The sequence below is a fragment of the Gopherus flavomarginatus genome, chromosome 1, assembly GCF_025201925.1.
Source record: "Gopherus flavomarginatus isolate rGopFla2 chromosome 1, rGopFla2.mat.asm, whole genome shotgun sequence".
In the NCBI taxonomy this organism is placed as follows: domain Eukaryota; kingdom Metazoa; phylum Chordata; order Testudines; family Testudinidae; genus Gopherus; species Gopherus flavomarginatus.
Genome location: NC_066617.1, coordinates 175,259,717 through 175,284,348, shown reverse-complemented (window position 1 = coordinate 175,284,348; position 24,632 = coordinate 175,259,717). Strand labels below are relative to the sequence as shown.

Here is a 24,632-nt window from a genome sequence, read left to right as displayed (position 1 = left end):
TGGCAGCTGCTGATTGAAACTGATGCAATTCTTGTCAATTCCAACACTGCTTTACAACAATGGTGAAACTAAAGTCAACATAATTCTTGTTAATCAACTGCTACTGGGGTCCTTAAGAGCATATTTCATTTCAGAAATGCCCTCTGTCAGCATTGCCAAAACAAACAAAATTCAGAATTTCTGGTTCACTGGAAACTTAAAAAAAAACCCAAAAAACATTTAATTCTGAATTGGAACAAAACCAAATGTTGAAATATTTAAATATCCTGCTAACCAAAAATCCCAAATTTCAGCCAGCTCTGCTCCTCTTGTTCTTTATTATAAGAAAAAGTAAATTGGATCTCCCAGATGTCCTTCTGTCGACCTTTTATTATTTTGTATGACCTTGGAGAAAAAAAAGTTAAATTAAAAACATTAAGGTTGCAAACTCAAGCACTCAAAATTTAGGTAATGCCAGACGTAGCATTACTCATACAACCTTAATTTAGCATCCTCATGCACATGTATTATGAGTAGGGCCCTACCAAATTCATAGCCATAAAAAATGCATCACGGATTGTGAAATCTGGTGTCCCCCTTTGAAATCTAGTCTGTTGTGTGCTTTTACCCTATACTATATAGATTTCTTGGGGCAGACCAGCATTTCTAAAACTGAGGGTCCTGACCCAAAAGGTAGTTGCAAGAGGGTTGCAAGGTTATTTTAGGAGGGTCATGGTATTGCCACCCTTACTACTGCACTGCCTTCAGAGCTGGGGGCTGGAGAGTGGTGGGTGTTGGCTGGGTGTCCAGCTCTTAAGGCAGTCCCCTGCCAGCAACAGCGCAGAAGTAAGGGTGGCAATAGCATACATAGGCACTGACTCTGTGGGTGCTCCTGGGCTGGAGCACCCAAGGAAAAAAATTAGTGGGTGCTTAGCACCCACCGGCGGCCAGGTTCCTTCCTGTCCCCCAGTGCCCCCTTGGGAGTAAGGAGTTAATTGCTACATGGCAGCTATATCACTGATTTAGCTCCACTTTCTGCAGTATCACTATGTTTAATTTTTTTTTTGAGCGGTTGTGGGCCAAATCACAGGTACACTATGGTTGCTTTGTGGTCCTTTGGTGACACAAAACAACTGTAAACCCTTCTTAACTAGCCCATTTAAGCCAGATTTATGGCTGCTTTGCAGCACCAGAAAGCATACATGGAGTGAACCAGTGAATTTGGTCCTGTGTTTTTATTTCTTTCAACAGTACTATTTCTAAATAAGCACCTGATAAATAATTGTTAGATAATTATGGCCCATCCAGTGCCTATCGACATCAATAGCAAGATTCTTAGTGGACTTCAGTTGTAGTTTGATCAGGCCTATTATATTCACTTTTTGTTTGACAGATTCATGAGATAATTTGCGTTCCAGTAATCAAACATGCAGTATAGATAAGGGTTTTTTTAATGAAACAGCAGAATGCATGTAAAGAAAGATGTGTTCAGCAGATAAACTAATGTACTTTCCTTGCACTCCAATAAAAATATGGGGGGAAGCACAGGAAATCACAAAAAGAGAAGTGACAAAACCCCTTTCTGCTTCAAAGGGAGTAGGATCAGGCCTTTTGGTGGAAGTAAACAATCTGTCATTGTTAAAAGTAATAGGAAACATTACATATTAAACATATTAAAAATAAATTAACCCAACTGTTGTGTATAGAAGGGATACCAACAACAGCTATGCAGTATTGCCAGGTTACAGTGGATTAGCATTACCTAACAATTTATTTACACAGTAGCGGTTACAGGAATTGGAAGGTTGTTTCTATGGGGAATCCACTCATGAAACTTTTTAAAGCCCTCTGTGATTATTCTTAACATACACAATTGTATTATTACTGAGGCTTGATCTCTTTCAGACACTACTTTTTGTCCCTCTACGTGCAAAGCTGCTGCACCATTCTGTCTTTATGTATGGCTCAAATGGTCATCTTTGATTAGAGAGAGACAAGATAGGCAAGGTAATATCTTTTATTGTACCAACTTCTGGTACAACAGACAAGCTTTTGAGCTCCACAGACAGAGCTGCTCTTCAGGTCTGGAGAAAGAAACCAGAGTGGCTGAGTTAAATACAAGGTGGCACAGATTAAGGTTTCACACGTGGGGTGTTTTTTCATAACATGAACTTTCCTTCATGGGAAAAACTTTTCCATCATCTTAACAGCTCTATATGTGCGATTCTTCACCCTTCAGGCTTTTTCTTCACTGGTCTTGTAACATCTACAAATGGATCACTATGCAGGTGGAAGAAATGAAATACTGTGGCCAGTTCCATGCCAGCCAGAATTGCTGGCTGATCACTGAGAGAAAAGCCTGGCTCATGCTTCAGAGGTGTAGGACAGCCGGTCCATTCTGCACCTTTGCCCTGCCCTTAATATCTTGTTAAAATGAAGGTGAGGTTGAAGCCAGTTATGCAAACTTAAATCTTCAGTGTAAACCACAAGCCCATGCAACAAAAAGCAGAACAAATACAACGAAGAAGTTCTTGTGAGAGATGCCTACATTTGATAGGATATCCACTGATGCAGCTATGATGAGTCCCTCGGTTGCATTCCTTATATTTAATAGACTAGGTGTAGTATTGTGTTTGAGACATGTAGACTAGTTTTAATATTGTGTTTGAGGCATTTCACCCAAGTGCAATCCATAGCAAAGGATAAATGTTGTTTCAATGGGAAGGTCCACAACACTCTTGCTAATGCATCATATCATTTGCGCTCTTCTGTTACTCTGTTTAGCAGTGTATAAACCAGAGGTCTCAAACACGCGACCCGTGCCTGACCCCGCCCCCCCGGCCTACTTCCAGGCCGGGGTGGGCAAACTACAGCCGCAGGATTGCCCACTTTGAGCCCCACGTTGCTCCCTGAAGCGGCTGGAATCACGTCCCTGTGGCTGGAGGCGGGGAGGGGCGAAGAAGCAGAGGGCTCTGTCTGTGTATTTCCCTGTCTTCCAGGCACTCCTCCCCACCCCCCCCGCAGCTCCCATTGGCTGGGAACGGGGAACCGTGGCCAATGGGAGCTTCGGGGGAGGTACCTGGAGGTGTGGCAAGCAGCGCATGGAGCCCTGCGTCCCCCTTCCCCGGGGGCCACAGGGACATGGTTCCAGCTACTTCCCGGAGCAGAGTGGGGTGGGGCTGTGGCCGGCAGCCTGCCCTGGCCCCGGTGTGCGCTGCTACCACCCCAGAGCCAGAGCCCTCCTGCGCACTCTCAGGGCAGGGAGGGGGCAGAGTTGGGATGAGGACTTCAGGGAAGGGGTTGGAATGCGGGCAAGGAAGGAGTGGGAAGAGGGGGGGCCTCATGGAAGGGGTGGAGTGGGGGCAGGGGCCGGGGGCAGCCCTTGGGCCAATGAACTAGCCCTCATGGTCATCTGAGTTTGAGACCTCTGGTATAAACAATGGTATGCTCACCGTTGCTGGCATATACATGCTAATGCATCAAGATTTCAGATAGTCAATACAATCCTCTGTCTGACCATAAGTTACATCTGCCTGAACTGATTCTCATAGGACAGTAATTAATATTATGCACACCCTGTCTGATTATGCACTGCAGGCCTCATACGTTCATTCTAATCTGATAAGGTAAATTGTGAAAATGCTAATTAGCGCAATGCAGGTATAGAACGGTTGTGCCCATCAGCTAACATGTCAGCCTCACTCTCTAACCCTATGACTTGGACTTTTTCCAGGTCTGTTTATCCATATCTTTCTTGTTAACTAGGAATAGCCAAAAACAAATACAGCAACAGAAAAACCCTAGTCTAATTTAGGTGCTGTATCTGCAGTACCATGTGAGGAATGTATTAAAGGCTTGATTCAAAACTCATTCAAATTAATGGGAGTCTTTCCATTTTGAATCAGATCCCAGTAGAATAGTGATTATTGCTACAACAAAATATTCTCCAACTAATTCATTTATTCACAAGAAATTTAAAATTAAAAGTCAGTAATAAGAGCAACATGGAGATGTTCAAAAAGTAAATAGTGATACACATGCAGCATTACACCTACAAAATATATAGATTGTCCGTAAGTATCTCCATTAACATTTGTAGAGGGACATGAATTTCCTTTCACAACATCAGCCCAAACATTTTTCCAGCTGTGCCACTAGTGTCATCTCCTGAGATTTTGCATTGTGTACTGGGTTGTTAACCTTAGGTTGTGAAGTATTCATAAGTATTTACTTTAGAAGTATTAGCAGGCTTCTCTTGGCTTATAAAAAGCACTTATGGCCTCATATAAAATAAGTGGTTCACAGAATACCTTACTTATATGTAATTAAAACAGGTTATTCTAACATGTTGTAAGATTCTGCATAATTTTTCATCCCGCTTGTCAAGTCTCTCCCCTTTTTTAGAATACCCAGGATTAAAACAATGTTTTCCAGTAACACAGTGAGATTTAAATGATGCTTTCGGCATGGCTTTGTACAAAGAGATCTAAGAATCCCTGTAAATGTCAATCAGGATATTTATTTTGGCAACTAACACACAGATAAAGCAATCCTGAAATATCCTTCCTCTTTCCCACATTGCCTGACAATGTTGCACATGGCTACAGTATGACTACCAACTGAATTCTGATTTTTGTTCTAGCTCCTCACTCTAAGTTAATTTTTACCCTACCACATTGCTGAGCTGTACAATGTGAACAATGTTTGGTTTTACAAAGTTTTGTCTCAGCAGTATGCCTCCGAGTTCCTGGTTAGGAAACGTCGAGCCAATTCTTTTATGGAAGAAAGTAAGAAGGGAAATTTAGAAAGAGAATGCATTGAAGAACTGTGCAATAAAGAAGAAGCCAGAGAAATATTTGAAAATAATCCTGAAACGGTAAGAATTTGATAAGCATTTGAGAACTGTTTTGTGCAGAGGAGGAAGAAAAAAACCTGGAAATGCATAGGTTTCTATATAGTAGGGCTAAAAAGCATTCAGACCAGGAGTGAAATTCTTCCACGTGCAGAGTGCCAGCCCAGTGCATATGCACATTATCTATTAAGGGAGACAGATGAGATGCACAAAGTATGGCTGTGTGTACTTTCTTTTGATTTTTTTTTTTAAAGGCACAAATTTCCCAGCACTCCATGCATGGAACACCCATTGGCCTCAAATGAGAATTCTACAGAGAGACCACTTGCACAACAAAACATCTCCTAACAAATTACTGGTGCAGCCATTTTTACCATAAAGATATTGGGCAGCCTTGCTGGAGGACTTTCTTCTAAGTACAAGAGTCTAGTGCCTGAGTTCATACACAGCACACTGGATGTACGATGTTAAATGTTTGAGACATTAAATTTGCATTACAGAATGGACCTTATTCGGTAGATATATAAAGTTAGAAAATGAATTATTTTATTTTTGGTTGTAAATAAAGTCTGTATTGTTTGCATGATCTGCCTTTGATCAAATAGCACAAGCTATTGGGTTACTTTTAGTGTTAGGATTATAGTTTTTAATTAAAAAATACCACATAAGGGTGCAGTATTATTAATCACTTTGTTAAATAAAAAGCCAAAACATTTTTCCATTTCATTTTAAATATGAATACATGTTCAAAACTAGATTTTTAGTACCTGTCATTATTAAGTGCAATTTTATTTCCAGGATTAATTTTGGGTGAAAATTTTGCCATATGGGGGCGGGGGGGGGGAAGATTTTCAAAGGCAGAAAGGACAATTGTGTCCAGCTCCCATTAATTGCCTTTTATACCTTTGAAAATCTCCTTCTAGGCATCCTAATATCTGACTGCACCTGCAAATCAGGCACTTGTGTCTACAAAAAGACAGGTCAAGATTCCTTTGAAAAAAGTCTGAATTATTTCTCTTTTAGATCTTATCTGCTGTAAGGTTTGACTCGGACTGCCACTCTGTACAAGACTTTTAGGCAGGGCCGGCTTTGGCAAGTGCGGGACCCGATTCCTGGGGGATGGGGCTTGTACTCTCCGGGCGGCGCTCCCAGTCTTAGGCAGCACTTTGGATTGCCAGCCGGGAGAGCGGGGCCGTGGGGCTGCCGCGCTCCGGCTGGGGTCACGGGGCTTGCCACGCTGTGGCCGGCGCTCTGGCCAGGGGAACGGGGCCACCAAAGAGTAAAAAAAATTAAAAAGGCACCTAAGGAGTGGGCCTTCTGAGGCGCAGGGCCCGATTCCTGGGAATCGGGAGAATCGGCCTAAAGCCAGCCTTGCTTTTAGGCACAAACAGTACAAAGAACAATTTGGCACCTCGTGATTTTTGGGACCTCCATAGTGTGCGCTGACTCAGCAAAGGACAGACTGGTCCTTTCTCCCTCTCTGACACAGGGAGAGAAATGCTATTCAGTGCTGAATCCTAATCTCCAACTTGGAGAGCAGAACCATAAAGGCAGAGGATTCCTCACCCATTTTTTTTTCTGCCCCTCCCCTCCTTTGGTAATCTGGAGCCCTGTGTTTGAATGTAAAAGCAAGTTCTATAGAAGATTCCTAGTTGATTCCATAGATGAAAGAAAGAAGAGGTCCATCAATTATCATTTTTATTCATCTCCTTTTTCAATTACAGCACAAATACCTTTCAGTAAGTGTCTAGTTAACATTTTATAATAATTCCAATTATCTTAAAACTTACTAAACTTCTCTTATTCTTTTTACAGGAATATTTTTACCCCAAATATTTAAGTAAGTACCAATCCCCATCAACCCATAAAAAACACACCTCCTTGCGTGCTGTACTTTATCATAGAGTTTGTATAATACCGAGGGCTTTCTTCCCACTTGCATACTATCAGTTGCAATAGCTGGGTGTTTTTCTTTTGAATTCTGATGTCCAGTAGCTCACAAGCTCTTCTGTACAGTTAGAACCTGACTGAGCCATTCAGAATGTGAGGCTGTGATTAGGTGTCCTTAATGTGTCAACTGGTTTTCTAGCTCAAACTGTGAGAATAAGCTCTTTGAAGGTGCAGTGCTTAATTTCTGTTGTGATGATTTCAGTCTAAATGGGTGTTTGGCCCATAAGCAGATTGTGTTGGTTTGTATTTACAGGCTGCCTCGGCTCCCATCGAGCAGGGATTTTCAGGATTACTGATGTTATTTCAGGTTCCTCAACTGACCTGAGAAACTGTGTGAAAGGTAAGAATTTATGATATAAATTTCACAAACAGTACTGAGACAGAGTTATGGGGTATCTAATACTGATTTGGGTTTAAACATACACCCCTCCCTTCCCTGAGCAGTCCAGTTATCTAGAAAGTAAAATTATATTCAAAATAGTAGAGCAAGGGTTGGCAGCCTTTCAGAAGTGGTGTGCCGAGTCTTTATTTATTCACTCTAATTTAAGGTTTTGCGTGCCAGTAATACATTTTAATGTTTTTAGAAGGTCTCTTTCTATAAGTCTATAATATATAACTAAACTATTGTTGTATGTAAAGTAAATAAGGTTTTTAAAACGTTTGAGAAGCTTAATTTAAAATTAAATTAAAATGCAGAGCCTGGACCAGTGGCCAGGATCCGGACAGTGTGAGTGCCACTGAAAATCAGCTCGCGTGCCACCTTCGGCATACATGCCATAGGTTGCCTACCCCTGTAGTAGAGTTTACTCTCACTCTTGAGTAATACTCTGGGGGAATTCTGCGCCAAAAAAATTAAAAATTCTGCCCACAGTATTTTAAAATTCTACATATTTTATTTGTCAAAATAACACAATATAATCATGACCGTTTCAATTATTTTGGTAATTTATTTCAAAATATCTGTCAGGAAGTATGTCTGTAATAATACAGACCCCCAAAAAGATTCTGGTAAATTTTTTTTGACAAATAGATTCTTTACTAGGCATATTAAAATAGAACTTGGCGTTAATCAATTCACCCTATTCTCTCTTTCCTCATGCCCCCACCTCCCAATTCATCTCAGTCCTTCCATTCACCCACACTCACCCCTGCCAATCCAACCTACCCTCCCCTGGCTCAGAACCCCCATAAATTCCCAATGATCTCTTCCTTCTATCCAATCTCCTCTTGCTCAGGAACACCCTTCCCTCTTAATTCCTCTCCATCTGCACACTTCCTGCCCATCAAGCTCACTTGTGGTTGGACCTAAGGAAACAGAAGGAGAGAGGAGAAAGGAAGGTCTTTGGCTGCAGAAAGAATGTGTAGAAAGTCCCATAGCTTGCTTTTGTGGAGTTAATCTGTGTTAGCCGCTCATCGGCCATATTCCCTTCCCTGTGCCTGCACCCTCTTCTGCCTGAGCTGGAGTCACCTATTTGCAGCAGGTAATACTGCACCCTGCAATGCAGCAGCCTTTCTATGGGTGCTATACCCTTTCTGTGGTGTGACATAATCATTGGGGCTCACCTACAGCAGCCACTCAATGACCAGCTGCCCCTGGATGTAATTGACAAATATGCAAACAAAAGATTGTTACTTTCTGTTTTTCAGTTCTTATGAGCAGGTTAAAGTCAATGGGGGTACTGCAGGTTTGGGTCTATATAATATGATGGTAGCCGTCCAATTCACTGTTCTGAATCATCTGATATAACCAATCCCTTTTTTCCTTCCCTTTCTATTATTACTAGGGTGACCAGATGTCCCGATTTTTGGGTCTTTTTCTTATATAGCCCTACTCATTGGAACCCTAACCCTATTACCCTCCACCCCATCCTGATTTTTCACATTTGCTGTCTGGTCACCTTAATTAGTACTTGTGTTTTAAAACACCACATTTTAAAAAGCAAGCCTCAAAAAGCTACAGGCCCACTCTTCACAAATATGTAATCCCGAAGTAGGAGCAAGACATTTGTAAATATGGGAGACCTTGAAAAAAACTAATCTGTAAAGCTATCAGCAAACTGAAGCAAGAATAAACTCATTCAGCACCCCAGCATGTTGATGTAAGGCAAAGAAAGCGGGAAAATAGTCAGAGTATAAACTTACCTACCAACTTAGGGGAGTACAGGGTAAAACGATAGGCTCTGCGTTCTCCCTGTGGTAGACATGTTGCACCTCGCTTTACATTGCCACGCAGGGATGCACACAGGAGCGGCACCAGGGTTTCTGACGCCCTAGGCGGATGGCCATTTCGCCGCCCCCTGCGGGTCCGGTGGAGCTGCCGCAGTCATTTTGGTGGATGGTGCGCTGGTCTAAAGGCTCCAGCAGATCTACCGCAGTCATGCCTGTGGCAGGTCCACCGGAGCCTTTAGACCAGTGGACCACCCGCCGGCATCACTGCAGCAGCTCCACTGGAGCCTTTCCAGCAGCGGACCATCCGCCGGCATGACTGCGGTAGGTCCACCGGACCCGCATGCTGCCCCCCCGGCAAAAAGTGTGCTCCCCAAAAATTCTGGCGCCCTAGGCCATTGCCTAGGTCACCTAAATGGTAGCGCTGGCCCTGGATGCACAGAACGTTCTCGATTCCTCTCCGTGCTCCAATTTTTTATTTTTGTAAGTGAATTTAAAGTTAGTGAAAGCTGCCAGTTGGATAGCACTGGGAAGTGAAGTTTCCAGTTTGTCAGTGGAGCATATACAGCACAGGCAGCAGGCGTGGGAGCTTCCACACAAATGTATCACCTCTAGCATGACAGAGGAACTGGTCTCTGTACCTTTCAGACCTTGACCTCTGCTGAGACAACTGGGATGATGATTGATGATGCAGACAGCTATTGACTAAGAACTGAACTGAGACCTCTAGGTTAATTTACCTATGCCACTGAAGAGCCATTGTTTGGTAATGGCTTGCTGCTATTACCAACCTGGGCCTGTCTGCACCCACTAGTAACAAGCACTGTATACCAATTCCCATGAGCCATTCATTTCATAATGGTCTTCTCTTGGTGAGGGGAAAATGTTGCTGATCCATAACTGGTAATAGCAGCAAAGAGTCCTGTGGCACCTTATAGACTAACAGACGTATTGGAGCATGAGCTTTCGTGGGTGAATACCCACTTTGTCGGATGCATGTGAATGCAACGAAGTGGGTATTCACCCACGAAAGCTCATGCTCCAATACGTCTGTTAGTCTATAAGGTGCCACAGGACTCTTTGGTGCTTTTACAGATCCAGACTAACACGGCTACCCCTCTGATACATAACTGGTAATGTTGTCTTTGGACTAGCTGCCAAAGGGGACAAAGTGCGTTGTAGCTTTTGAGGTAACTTATCTCTGGGCAGAATTAATAGAAGGACATGTGCTGTGTGGATGCTTTTTCTTGGGTGACAAGCTTTTTCCTTCTTGTGAAGGGTGACTATCAGAGGAAAGGAGATAGAAAACAAGATTATGGAAAAGCAGAGTGTAAAAATCACCTTTTTTTCCACCTAAACTTTTCCCTTCTGCACACACAGAAATTTCAGACCAATGTAGCCCTCTGCCATGCAATGAAGATGGATATACGGAATGCATCGATGGGCAGGCCAAATACACTTGTGTCTGTAAACCAGGCTGGCAAGGAGAGAGATGTGAAGAAGGTACAGTTCATATCGTGACTATGGTGGTAGTAACTGTTACTATGGCTGAAATTAGAGCATTATTAACAATACCATATCTTTAAATAGATAAATGAAGCAGCAAATAGCTTATCGTAGATTAAGATTTCTTGGGCTCCCTCCCTCCCCTTCTGTGACATACCGGGGCACAATCCAGATCAATGAATTGCTGTATTACCCCAGGTCTGTAACCCGGGGACGGGGGTGTCCTTCACAATGCCTTGCTGCTGTAGCCTCTAATCTGGACTGCTCACAAACTGCCCTCAGCTATGTCTGTATGTGCTGCAACCAGCCAGCTACAAATTGGCTCTTATCAGTCTTAAAGATTACCACAAGGTGATCCCAACACATTCCCAATCCCAGATTTCCCCTCAGAAACATATGACCTGTACTGCCCAGCCCTCTCCTGGACAGTACAGATACATTGAGTCCATTATTCCTTTAAGGCAGTGTTTCCCAAACTTGGGACACTGCTTGTGTAGGGAAAGCCCCTAGTGGGCTGGGCCAGTTTTTTTACCTGCCGTGTCCACAAGTTCGGCCACTGGGAGCCGCGATCAGCCGATCTTGCGGATGTGGCAGGTAAACAAACCAGCCCAGCCCGCCAGGGGCTTTCCCTGCACAAACGGCATCCCAAGTTTGGGAAACACTGCCTTAAAGGGAATTACATGCACAACTTTTTACCCTAAATGAAATTACTCAGACAGTTCAGTTTGAACACACTGGATTAGATAAAACAATAAAACAAATTTATTAACTACAAAGAGAGAGAGATCTTAAGTGAGTACAAGTAATGAAAGATAAAAGTCAGACATGTTTACAAGAAAAATAAAGACTAACTTAACAAACTATATTAGATTCAAAGCAAAGTTCTCTCCCCTTTGTCAAAGGAAACTCCATGCTGTTTCTTTGCTAAGATGTAGATTTTTGCCCCTGCCCTCTTTCCTGTCAAAGAATGGCCACTTTGCTGGTAATTGTCCATCAACCTTGTGTACACCTGGCTGAGGCATCATCTTGCCTTTTGTCTCCAAGGGACTGATTTGACCAATCCCCAAATTCATCTGGAAAATATATTTTTAGTCATGATTTCAGTTTATAACTTCACATATAACACTACTGCCATGACATTACTGATCAGCAAATTATGAGTTTTTAAATGATACTTCACAAGACATGACTTGTACAGAAGTTACTACAATAGTGTATGGGTGTGAACACAGATATATTCTGTTACACCTTCTAGATATAAATGAGTGTGAAGACCCAGCAAATAAAAATGGAGGTTGTAGCCACAGCTGTACTAATTTTCCTGGAAGCTATCGCTGTTCCTGTGACAATGGATACTATATGCTTCCAAATAAACAGGACTGCAAAGGTAAGAAAGGACACTTAAAACATCATTGTATGAAAAGAAATTATGTTTGGATACTACCAATTAGAGAATTTAGGCTGAACTATAGCTACTGTCCCTTTTAATTTTCCCCTCCTATTTCGAGCCAAATTTTGTTATCCGATGCATATTTGATTCCCATTGATATGCCCAACTTATTTCACTATTACGGTTGTGTAAGCCTTTTTACATGAACCCAGGCTCGTTAATTAATGAAACCTGGGCTTGGGTCACAAACCCCAGACTTAAACCACTTTCATAGCCCAAGTCAAGTTTCTAGAATGCAAAGGGCAGTTAACGTTGTTAGCCTGAAACACAGTCTGTGAAAATCTGTGGCTTTGATTGGATTTCACTCTGAGTTTTGGATTCCTTCACTTGAAAGGAAAATATTAATGAATTCTGAGGATGCGCTTTATTAGGATGACCAGATGGCCAGATTTTACAGGGACAGTCCTAATATTTAGGGCTTTGTCTTATATAGGTGCCTATTACCTCCCACTCCTGTCCTGATTTTTCACACTGGCTATCTGGTCATCCTATTCTTTATATAGGGAAAGGCTTGTGCTGCATTGCATCACTATAATTACTTGCAGGGTGTAGCCCAAAGGCCTTTTCATTGACTATAGATTTAAGTCTTTATTTTGGAATAAAATTCCAGGGAAAGGGCATGTGTTAATATAGTTAGCAGAAAAATGTGATGGCATTTTGGCAAGAAAATAGCTTACTTCATCCTAGTATTGCATTTGTTTACTATTCAAAATTTTTCTGTTGAACTGCATTAACTGGTATGGATACCATCGTCAGGGGATAAAGGGACAGACCTTCAGGCTGGCTTTCACTGGACTTCTGTTTAGTGCATGTACTTTTGTGGACACAAATAATCAATGACACTGTGACGCCTGTATAATCCCATTGCAATACTGCAGTCTGACAAATGCAGGCTCACAAGTTGGTTGAACGGAGCCTGTTCATATACTTTTCATCCTTTAGAGCTAGATTGTGCACCCTCTTGGCCCATGTTGGTGAGCCCTTGTTCACACAAGTAGTCCCTCTGATGCCAATCTAGCTCTCAATCAGGAATGATGATGAACAGAGCATTACAGTAAACACATTTGTGCTACTTTTTCCCCTTTCAACCTCTGACACATTGTCCCTTTTCCTTGGATCCATAGTACAGCCTACAGAGTATCAAGGTACACAGAAGGAGACCTCACTTGGGGGCAGGGTAAAATTTCCTGCAGAATCTTCTGGAAGTCTCCCTTACAAAGGAGACTATGCCAAACCTAGCAAGATCTGCCAGAATTGTGAGCCTTTTTTTGTTGTTTTTGTTTTGCCCTTACAATCTTGAGGCAGGGTAAAATGTCATGAGAAAAACTTTATTCTCAGTAACACTTCTGAATTTATAGACTGGGATGAATGTACGATACATCCAAACATCTGTGGGACAGCACAGTGCAAGAACAACCCTGGCAAATATAAATGTGAATGTGCAGAAGGCTACACATATAATTCAACTTCAAAGAATTGTGAAGGTAAAAGGTTTTTCTTTTGTTTTTTTTAAATAACTGCTGTGACAATTTGGGAAATCTGTCTATATGACGCTACAAATTCTAGTTGATTTTATGAAATTGTTGCATCATTATATGCCTCTATGAACATGGAATCAGCCATCTGCTACCATCTCTCCCAGTTCAAGGACAATAGAGAGTTAACTTAAACCAGTTCCCATTCAATAGGAGCAGGGTAGAACAATGGGCTGGCTAAAGTTTAGACAATCCAGTTATCTTATGTGCTTTGCAGAGAGTGGGGTTTGGAGCAGTGGAACGGAACAAAGACACAGGATGTGTCAGAGTAGGGGTTTACAAACACAAAGGGTACACCCATCTCAGAGCCCAGGTCAAACTGACTCAGGCTTGTACTTCGGGGCTGAAAATAGCAGTGTAGACTGGAGGGTCAGCCCGAGCCCAAATATCTACACTGCTCTCTTAGCCCTGCAAGCCTGACTCAGTTGACCCAGGCTCTGAGACTCTCTGTTGCAGGGGGGAATTTTTTGTTTTTGTTTTTTTCTGCTGTGTAGATGTACCCAAAGGCTGAGCAGGGACTCAAAAGGGAAGCTTTTTGATTACCAGATCAACTGGAAGCGAAGGATACTGACTGCAGGGGTCAGGGAAAGATCCAGTAACTGGGAGAAGCCCTAAGCTGGGGGAGTGAGATTCAATACAGGGGACTTGGAGCCCTGACATGATACCAGCTGAAATCCCAAAGAATGCTCAAGGGTGGTGAGGAAACTGAAGAATGGCATACAGGAGTTCATTGTTTTGCCTAGATCTGTATATCTTTTGTGCTGTCTAAAGTAAAGAGTAAGCGATTTAGAAATCCCTCTGCAAAGTCTGTTATTTGTTTGTGTTTCTGAAAGGGTGAACTATAAACCAGTGGGTGACTACTCACAAGACAAGCTCTAGGGAAGGGCTTTGCTTATGCTACTGAAGTGTGTTGGGGGTCAGCACACGTACTAAGGGCTGCGTGCAGCTGGGCTGTGCGGTCCATCCTCCATGCAGGGGTATATGAGACAGAGTTTGTGCCCAAAAAGTGTGCCAGAGAGTCTGCAGCCAGAGATTGTAGCTGGAGCCTACCCTGTGATCATGGGAGGGCTTCAAGGCACACAGGCCCAGCAAGTGGGTGTAACACAGCAGCCTGGTGAGGGTCCAGCAGGGGTATCTCAACCAGGGCTGTTACAATTGCTACAACATATAAAACAACTTTCTACACACTTCTATGGGTATATTAATCACCCCATTTTGTGTCACTATCATTCAAATGTTGGGTGCTCGTTGATATTGAGTCAATCTGGCTACTCTTCATAAAGGGTGCAAATATAATACTGGAGGGATTCACTCTCAAAAAATTGGGACCTGAGACCGCCATTTAAAAATGGTCCATTCCTCTCCCCCACCCCCATTACACCTCCTCCATGCAATCTAATACACCTCTACCTCGATATAACGCTGTCCTTGGGAGCCAAAAAATCTTACCACGTTATAGGTGAAACCGTGTTATACTGAACTTGCTTTGACCCACCGGAGTGCGCAGCCTCCCCCTGGCCCCGAGCACTGCTTTACCGCCTTATATCCAAATTCGTGTTATATCGGGTAGCGTTATATCGAGGTAGTAGTATATATGAGTTGTCAGAAGAAGACTGTCCTTTCAGAAATTTTCTAGAGAGAGAAGAACATTTCTTTATGAAATCAGCATGTGGAAGAAAGCGTCCTGCCAGAGAAAGTTACCATAACTATTCATGCTGAGGGTGAATATATATTTAGCTAGTGGTAGAGCTCTGAAAAGGCACTGTACAAATATTCAAATGTCTAATTTGCCTTTAAAAAATATTTGAGTATTTGCAGATTTGATTCTGGATCATTTTAATTTATCCCACCAGCTTTAATGTTTACTATACAGTGGAAATAATGAAATTCCAGCCGGTGGGAAAAGAAAAAAAAGAACTTTTAGGATTTTATCTTAGGAGGAAATTTGCCATGTTTGCAGTTTAACACAAGCTCTTTATAGCACAGGGAGTGCTGTAAACACAAATGGTGACCTGCAGATACTGCCTTTTTATTATCACACCAAAAATAAATAAATAAAGACAGACTTACAAATAGTTCTTTGCTAGCAGTGACATCTGTTCTCCCTTGCCCAATTACTGTGGAATTAAAGAGAGGATACTAACAGATTTGTAACTGTGTATACTAGGATAAAAAAAGACACTATGGTTTCAAGGAACAATCTGAAATAGTTTCCCCCTCCCCTCTTGTGTACATTTAGGTTGTGTGGGGTTCTCCTTAAGTGTAAAGTTTACTTTTAAAATTGGGATCCTGAACAGTTGTGAGACTAAGGATAGTAACAAAAGCAGGGTTGTGCAGATGGACAGCAACTTAGCCTGTCTGAAGGTTGGCAACATGTATGTTTCCATTGTCATGTTGAAGGGCCAGATTGACTCCTGTGGATTAGTGAAGTCTAAGTTACACAAACACGCATATCTACACACAGAGACTATAGTGGTAGCTGCTGCAGAGGGAGGAGGTAGGATTCTCCTCTCTTGCCCCCGGAGAGGGCTGCTGCAGTATCAGCATCTCCCCCTTCTGGGGGTTCTGTGGATGGAAAGCAGCTGTCGAATTCAGTCAGGGTTCATAAACATCCAGCAGAAACTGCCTAGAATAGGTACTGATTTTGCTCATTCCCGTCCGACCACTTGTGTGGCTCTATCAGCCCAGTACAGACACCATGGCAAAGCAGGTCTTCCTGGAGACTAGCACTTGCTGCACTCCCTTGTCCTCCAAGCAGACATACCAGTTCTGAGGCCACAGTTTGCATTGTCAGAATCCTGGAGGTGAATCAAACCTGGGGTTTAAAACACAATAGAAGTTGTTTTAAAGAATAATGTAAGCCCACGACAGTTTAACTTGGATATTGATCGTGTCTCCAGCTCCACACATCTCCATCCTTCCTGAACAGACTGTTTCTCCTAAACAGGCCCTTGGTCAACTAAACAAACAGCAAAAGACAGTAAGATTGGGCATTTTAATAGGTATAGTGCCTTTCCTCCAAGCATCTCAAAACCCTTCAGAAGTATTAGTTGTCTAGTCCTCTCAACACACCAAGGAAATATCTGGCACGTAAATTATGGGGAACCTCTGGCACAGAGAGGTTAAATGACATATGCCAAGTGAGTCAGTGTCAAGTACTAGAATCGAAGCCAGGAATCCTGGGAACTAGTTCCTGGTTCTGCCCAATACATTTTGCTCACCACTTTATAAAGTAGAGCGTAAAGAAGAGCTCTTGAATTTAATTTTTAAAAACCTAGCATGCTACAAAACCAAATCATGTTTTAAAAATATATTTACTAGCATGCTATCATTTATTTACATCAAAAGGACAGTGCATTTCAGAACCGGCACTGCAAAATTTCTTTATACATTGCCCTTAGCTCATGCCTACAAAGCCTCTCACCTCACAAGAGATTTTGCTTGTTTTCATATTAGAAATGTAACAATTAAATTTGCCTTTCACACAACCTCTCTTTTCTACATTATTTATTGCACATAGCCAACAACATGAAAAAGGTAGTGGGTTTACCTCCTTAACAGCCAAGTGGTTTTTGCTTTTAATCTCCCTAAGTTGGTCTCCATAGACTCCACTTGAACTGTCCGGGCTTTGCATCTTAGGAAGATTACTACATGTTAGTCAGAGGAGGTACCTCTCCCTCAGATGTGACTGTACAGAACTGATTTTGGCCTGATGTGAACAGACTCTGGGTATGTTTACACTTACCATTTAAAGCGCAAAAAGTCCCTTTTTTTCACTAAAACCGCAGGAGCGTCTACACTTGTTAATGACTTTTTGCGGTGAAACTCAGAAGTTTCACCGCAAAAAGAAAACCACCTTCACAAGAGGCATACAGCTCTTACTGCTGTTCTTTTTGTGCTGCTGTGAAAGTGAAGACATGTTCTACCAGTGTAAACACCTTTTGGCCTCTGGAGGCTATCCCACAGTTCCAAAAGCAACCACTCTGGTCAGCATCTCCACTGCTCCGATGCACGGACGTGCACCCCCCCCCCCGTGTAAACCCCAGGAAGTTTGAAGCTTCCTTTCCCTTTGTTTGTAGATGTGGTGGGAAAGGAGACAGACTGCCAGACAGCAGGAGGGTTTTTTTTTAAAAAGAGCCATGGAAGAAACAAGGAAGTAATGGGGCTCCTGAGACATGAAGCAGGGCAGCACGGGGCACTGAGCAGGGACCCAGAATGCCTTCTGCTCCCTTCCCCCCCCGCCCCTCCCGCACAGGACCTATAGAGAGAGCTGCCCTGTGGGATAGCTGCCCTACAGCACTGCTCTCATCAGTGATGGAAGTGCTGGTAGTGTACACACACTCTGACGCCTGAGGAATTGAGTGAGTACACAAACCAGCGCTTTCCTTTCATTGGTTCCCTATCACTGATGAAACTTACAGCTCAAAAACTCTGTAAGTGTAGATATACCCTCTGTCTCTGCTCCACACAATTGCCACGTATACTGTTAGGATGGTAGTAACTCTTGCAGCTTGTGAGCCCTTGGGTGACAGAAGAGGAGAGTGGCCCAGAACAGATAGTAGTGATAGACAGGTGGCAGAAGTTCATTTATGTCAACTCCGCTCTTCTGCATTGCTCTGTAATTCTCAACTTTGCAGTTCAACTTCGTAGCATCTCACATATCAGCTCAGCCTTGCCCTGCCTCACTGCACAGTTTCCATATCAGACTTGTTGCGGTTGTTCATCCAGAAGGCAATATAAATTTCAGCCTGGAGAGGGCCCTTTAATATTTTAACACATCATCATCACCACCACCACAGACAGGATTCACATTCCAATACAGAACTGTCTTGCCCATTGTTGCATTAACTTAATGTACTTATCTTTAGAACATTACATGATTGTTCAGTCTAAGTCTCATGCAATATGCTTCTGTTTCACTGCAGATGTGGATGAATGTGCTGAAAACACTTGTGCTCAAGAGTGTGTCAATTCTCCAGGAAGCTATGCCTGCTATTGTGATGGCAAGAAAGGGTTCAAACTTTCTAAGGACAGGAAGCACTGTGAGGTAAAACTGCATAATGTGAGCTTGCTGGAGAAATTGCAGAGTTGGGTGTTTCTCCATGACAGGATGAGGTAGATTAGGAAAAGTACCAAAGCCAGTTTCAAAATTGCTGGGAAAATGCTGCAGGCTTTGAGTTGGGGCATGTTTCACAAAGCAAATTCAGCAGTATAATTTACAGGGATTTGGATATCATTCAGTCCAGGTTCAGTTCCAAGAAAAAGCATCAAGAGAAATCTGCCTCAACTAGCCCTTTTCTACCCCATCCCCCAAAATAAGCCCTGCACCCTCCCCTCTAGAAGGTGGGTCCTCCTTGGCTTGGATGTTGACATGGAGGCCCCAGCGTCATTTTGAAAGCATGTTCACTTATTTCCCAGATTTTTCTTGCCATGAGAACCTCTTCCCACCTAGTCTCTCAGAATGACTCCTGGAAAAGCTGTTTGAGTTGATTGTTTTGCACAGTTTCAGTTGTCATGACTTTTTTTTTTAAAGGGCCAAGCAGCGAGTGAATGGTTTCACCAAGTGCTAAAAAACACATTTTCCATCCAAAAGAACTACTTTTAGACCCAAAGAATTTTCAAATTTATTCTTCTTAATGGAAGAAACAGTGGGACTTCAGAGCATTTCAATGAAAGCATTTCCTTGTGAAGGCTTTTCTTTATACTACTTTGGCAGGAGCGGGCAGGTTGAGACCTATAAGTATGTTCAAACACCTTCCACCAAAAACAAATCTTTGCCACAGTAGGATGTAGTGGGGCTTAAATATTTCAAAGATCAAACCTCGCTATTGTGCTAGAACATATTTACTAGAACTTGGTATTTTAGTTGCAAAGATTTAATACTTAGACAATACAGGGAGTAATTCCATTCGCTACTGATAACGAAGTGGGAGGGCAGCTCCCTATGTCCCCCATTAAACATTACTCCTAACGCTGTTATATGAGAGAGAGGTTTAGTAACCCTTAGGATCAGTGGCAAAGCCAGGTTTTCAGTGTCGGGGGAGCAAACCTAAAAAAGGCGCCCTCCCTTGGCTCCTCCTCTGGCCACGCATCCCTTGGACCTCCACTGTCCACGCCCCCCAACCGGACACCCCCCCCACTCACTTTCCGTCCTGCACTGCTGCACGTCCCCGGCCTGTTCCCGGCACTCGGCGCGTTCCACGTGGGGCTCGCCAGCCTGTTGCTGCCGCCCCACGGCTCCTCTGGCTGTGTTGCTGGTAGTGCCGGCCGGCAGGCACTGCTTCCGTGCCTGCCGCCCTGAGGGGTAGCAGCTGCTTCCCCTGAACCCCGCTAGGTATGCTACTGCTTAAGATTATGGGTATGTCTACACTTGCAGAGTTTTTGCATCGTAAATTTCACTAGTGATAGGGAACCAGTCAGAGTAACTGGTTTGTGTACTCGCTTAATTCCTCAGCCATCAGAGAGTGTTTACATTAGCAGCACTTCCATCTCCAATGAGAGCAGCACTCTAGGGCAGCTATCCCACAGTGCAACTCTCTCCAGTTTGAGGATGGGTTTTGTGTGGGGGGGGGAGGGGTGATGGGGATTCCTGGGTCCCTGCACAGCCTCCTCTCCCCAAACACTGATAAGCTCCAATAGCTCAGCATTGCTCCAAGCAGGGGATTGTTTGGAGCAGGCATTGTCACCTGACCAGATAAGCACTTGCCAAGAAAACAGGAGGGGGATTTTCAAAGTTCCAAGGGCTTTACAGGGGGAAGGGTGGAGGTCTGTTTAGCTGACAACAGAGCAGCAGAGCTGCTGGCTAGAATGGCTACCTAGGCACTGTGGGATAGCCTCTGGAGGCTAAAAGCTGTGTAAACAGGAATAATGTGTCTTCACTTGCACATCACTGCAAAAGCATCACCAGTAAGAGCTGTACACCTCTCATGGAGGTGGTTTTCTTTTTGCGGTGAAACTTATGAGTTTCGCTGCAAAAAGTCATTGGCAAGTGTAGACACTCCCATGGTTTTTGTGCAAAAAAGAGACTTTTCCCACTTTAAATGGCAAGTGTAGACCTGCTCTAAGGCTTAAGAGGCTGACTCAGTATGTGGATCTTTTAATTGGAATAAAATCTGTATTATCATGGCAAATCCCAAACGGATGTATCCTCTTTGCAGATCAAGTACTCCACCCGGTGTATAAAAAAATTCAGGTCCAATTCTTACATATAATTTTGTAATTCATTAGTTGTTCAACTACAGTCAATGGAATTGCTATACCATGAAAATTGTGTTAAATGAGAACCAAGCCCAAAGAATTTTGGAAAATGTAGCATTAGTTGTGAGTTAGACCAGTGGTTCTCAACCAGGATTATGCGTACCCCTGGAGGTATGCAGAGGTCTTTCAGGGGGTACAGCAACTCATCTAGATATTTGCCTAGTTTGACAGCTGGCTACATAAAAACCACTACCGAAGTCAGTACAAACTAAAATTTCACACAGACAATGACTTGTTTATACTATACACTGGAATGTAAGTATAATATTTATATTCCAATTGATTTATTTTATAATTATATGGTAAAAATGAGAAAGTGAGCAATTTCTCACTAATAGTTGCTGTGACACTTTTGTATTTTGATGTCTGATTTTGTAAGCAAGTAGTTCTTAAGTGAGGTGAAACTTGAAGTACACAAGACACCTCAGACTCCTGAAAGGGGTACAGTAGTCTGGAAAGGTTGAGAGCCAGTGAGTTAGACTATCCAAGTGCAATGTGTATAACAAAACACAGTAGTGTTTCACACCCAATTGCTTTGGTTCTGCTGCATCTGTATAAAACAAATTATCTGATGTGAAATTAAATATAGGAGATTCAGTCAAAAATAAGTTCCAACTGTCTTTTTACATCTGACATAATTGTGGCATGACAAGAGACTTAAAAACAGCAGTGCACATTGGGTAGTAGCTGAAATAGCAATATAGTCATACAATGTCTGACCTATTTGAACTAGAGTGACCAGATAGCAAGTGTGAAAAATTGGGACAGGATGGGAGGTAATATAAGACAAAGCCCTGAATATTGGGACATCTGGTCACCCTAATTTAAACTGATATATTATCCATATATACAAGGATCACTCTGTCTATCACTGCAATACACAAAGTATGCAAACTTCATACACAACAACACTGTGAAACAATGTAGGCTAGGAAAGCTGAAAAGTTTAAATAGGCAGAATGTAATTACCCAAATTTGATTTTAGCCCGGACACCGGGATTAACCTAACAGTCTTACCTGGAATCACTAGTTGTGACTAGTGGCCAGGACCTAAAAACTTTTCATGTGTTCAGAGATGATACCACATCAAGAGACATTTTACTTCCCCTGCCACTATGCTGTATATTAGTTCAATTCTACCTCAAAGGAAAGTGTGGTGCTTATTCAAAATCAAGACTAGTTTGTGTATCACCCTAGATGTTTTAAATTTCACCCATCCAACTATCAACCCAACCAAACTGCTTAAATTAAGAGACTTGAGAATCCTAATGTAAAGCGGTAGGGATGCAGGTTGAAAGGAAATGGCTATATGCCTTGATTTGAATATTAAACACTTACAATGTAATTACCAACTCAGATGAAAGTTGGAATCTATGAAACTATGTTACGACATTTATAACCACCAATATTTTGACGTATGGATAATGTAGAAAAATAAAATTTTATTTGTACTTAAGTATTCAGATTATTCAAGTATACTAGGTATCAAGTGTTTCAGGAAACTGTAACAAGCTAAAAGCCACAAAGAACTGAGGTTAATCTCTGAAATATCACTACACAAAGTTGAGACATGGTGATTTTTCCCTTCATTATTTATAGGCTGTTCCAGTTTGTGTCCCTCTGAATCTTGAAAGGAATTATGAATTGCTTTACCTGGCAGAACAATTTATAGCGATCCCTGTGCTATACTTAAGGTTTAGATTGCCAGAAGTCACCAGGTGAGCATTTGCCATTGATAACACTAGGGATGGAAGTTCTGGGGATTTGTTTCCATTAATTCTCAGAGGGTGGCAAAGGAACTGTGGATTGCATGTAGAGTAACCAGACAGCAAATGTGAAAAATCGGGATGGGGGGCGGTAATAGGAACCTATATAAGAAAAAGACCCAAAAATTGGGACTGTCCCTATAAAATCGGGACATCTGGTCACCCTAATTGCATGAAGAATTCACAGCATCATCTCGCTGGATAAAGACACCTTGTATCATGGTAGGGAGGACAAATGAACTTAGGCTCCTACATGTAATAGCACTCAGTGGAGACTGGAGTTATTTGAAAGTGGATGGACAGAAGTGAGGTGCTTAGAGCCACCTTACAGCACCACTTAGTGATCATATTTTATCCTTGAGCTGCATCTTTAGTATAGTTCCTTTCAGTAACTCATCTGTTCAACTGGATCTTAAGCAACCCTTTCCATCGGACAGGGGGCAGTAGCAGCTGACTGACGCACCTACATAGTGGAGCAGGCACCCCATTGGTGTGGTCTGTGGGAGAGTGCACCAGCATCTGGGCCTGATCTCATCAGTGGGTGAAGAGCCAGATTTCTCCTACAGTGACAGCCAGTTGCTGCAGTTGAAGACAGAGATATAAGGACTGAAAGGGAAGCAAAAATAAACCTTGGGAGAAAGAGAATCAAAACAATCCTGAGACTGAATATGAAAAGGTAGAAAATGGATCAGAGGGGAGAGGAAGGAATATGAACTGGATGGAGGCCCCAGCAGTTTTTGGAGTGAATGAGATTTCTTAGGAGAGCAAGGAAGATGGTATCCCACAATGACAGAAGCTTGCTCCCCCTCTGAAGGGAAGAGAAAGACATGGAAGATGATGGCAGAGATGTAGAAGGATATTGCATTTCCCTAGGGGCCAGTCTTACAAACTCTAAATTGCACTTCAGTGTGCTCATTGTGACACCTGAAAATGCAGGGTTGCCTTTGAATCACTGTCTGAACAATTTCAGAGGCACCACCAGCAGAAGTTGTTGCATTTGTGATTTTTAGTGTCTCGGATTTGGAGCATAAATATTAAGACATGCCCTTGTGCCGTGAATCAAAGGCGACCTGGAATTAATGCTCTCCTGGAAGATTTTTGAAAAGTTTGAAAGTGTCCTTAGCAGCTAACATCTTAAATAGTTACTTATAAGCTCAAAATAAGGAGTTTTGATAGAACCATGTTCAAAAGTCAATGTGGTTTAGTGACTGGAGAGCTGAACCTGGAATCGGGGCACCTGCGTTCTGTTCCTAGTTCTGCCACCCACATGCTGTGTGCCTTTCACAAGTCACTTCACCTCTCTGTGCCTTCATTTTCCCCTCAAGTCATTCCTCTGTCTTGTATATTTAGCCTGAAAGCTCTTTGGGGCAGAGAGCTTCTCTCATGTTTGCACAGCCCCCAGAGCACAAGAGAGTCTATAGATTCTACCATAATAATAATTAATAATACCGCTACTATTTATTATTTATATTCCTGTAGCTCCTAGGAGCCCTAGTTATGAACCAGGACCCCATTGTATTAAATACTGTACAAACACAGAACAAAAAGAGCTACAATTTATGCATGATCATCCAAATGCCACCAATATACAGATCTTGTTTCCTAAACAGAATAAAGGTAAAGAGTGAAACTTTCAAAGTCAGTAATGATGAAGCACATTTATAGAAGATACTTGTGATAGATTTTTTTATGGCACTCCTTACCATAGTACTGGAATACCTCCCAAACAATTTACTTTTTCTTACAACACACCTGTAAAATAAGGGGAATTCTATAATTAATTCTATGATTAATCATAGGCATCCATTGGACCAGCTCGGATACAGAGTTGTCATTTGGAGATTAATATTTGCCTGCATAGCTAAATTATTAATGTATTGCACTTCGCTGTCTCATGTATCCTCTTCTCATGATTATGGTCCCTCTCCCATGACTCAGATTTTCAGCAGAATTTGATTTCCGGACATATGATACAGAGGGTGTTATACTATATGCTGAATCCTCTGACAGCACAGCATGGTTCTTGCTTGCTCTTCGTGATGGGAAGATCGAGATTCAATTCAAGAATGAACTTGGAACAAAAGTCACCAGTGGTGGCAAAGCCATTAATGATGGTCTGTGGCATATAGTAAGTTTTTTTCCTAATACCCTGTGAATTGTTGGCACTCTTC

At 42.4% G+C, this 24,632-nt stretch overlaps 1 protein-coding gene across 5 annotated transcripts in view; it reads left to right on the top strand.

Annotated features, from left to right (window-relative positions):
• PROS1 (protein S) overlaps window positions 1-24,632 on the top strand; it is a 490,278-nt gene that overhangs the window by 446,333 nt on the left and 19,313 nt on the right. For 2 of the 5 annotated variants that reach the window (XM_050958478.1, XM_050958450.1), the window contains exons 2-10: window positions 4,698-4,855; window positions 6,647-6,671; window positions 7,035-7,121; window positions 10,328-10,450; window positions 11,709-11,840; window positions 13,262-13,387; window positions 18,364-18,485; window positions 22,295-22,413; window positions 24,400-24,589. In XM_050958478.1, coding sequence (XP_050814435.1) covers window positions 4,757-4,855; window positions 6,647-6,671; window positions 7,035-7,121; window positions 10,328-10,450; window positions 11,709-11,840; window positions 13,262-13,387; window positions 18,364-18,485; window positions 22,295-22,413; window positions 24,400-24,589 — 1,023 coding nt within the window. In that variant the 5' untranslated portion in view covers window positions 4,698-4,756. Of the gene's footprint in view, window positions 1-2,218; window positions 2,419-4,697; window positions 4,856-6,646; window positions 6,672-7,034; window positions 7,122-10,327; window positions 10,451-11,708; window positions 11,841-13,261; window positions 13,388-18,363; window positions 18,486-22,294; window positions 22,414-24,399; window positions 24,590-24,632 lie in introns of all 5 variants that reach the window. The other 3 variants (XM_050958459.1, XM_050958469.1, XM_050958486.1) reach the window with 3 other exon arrangements.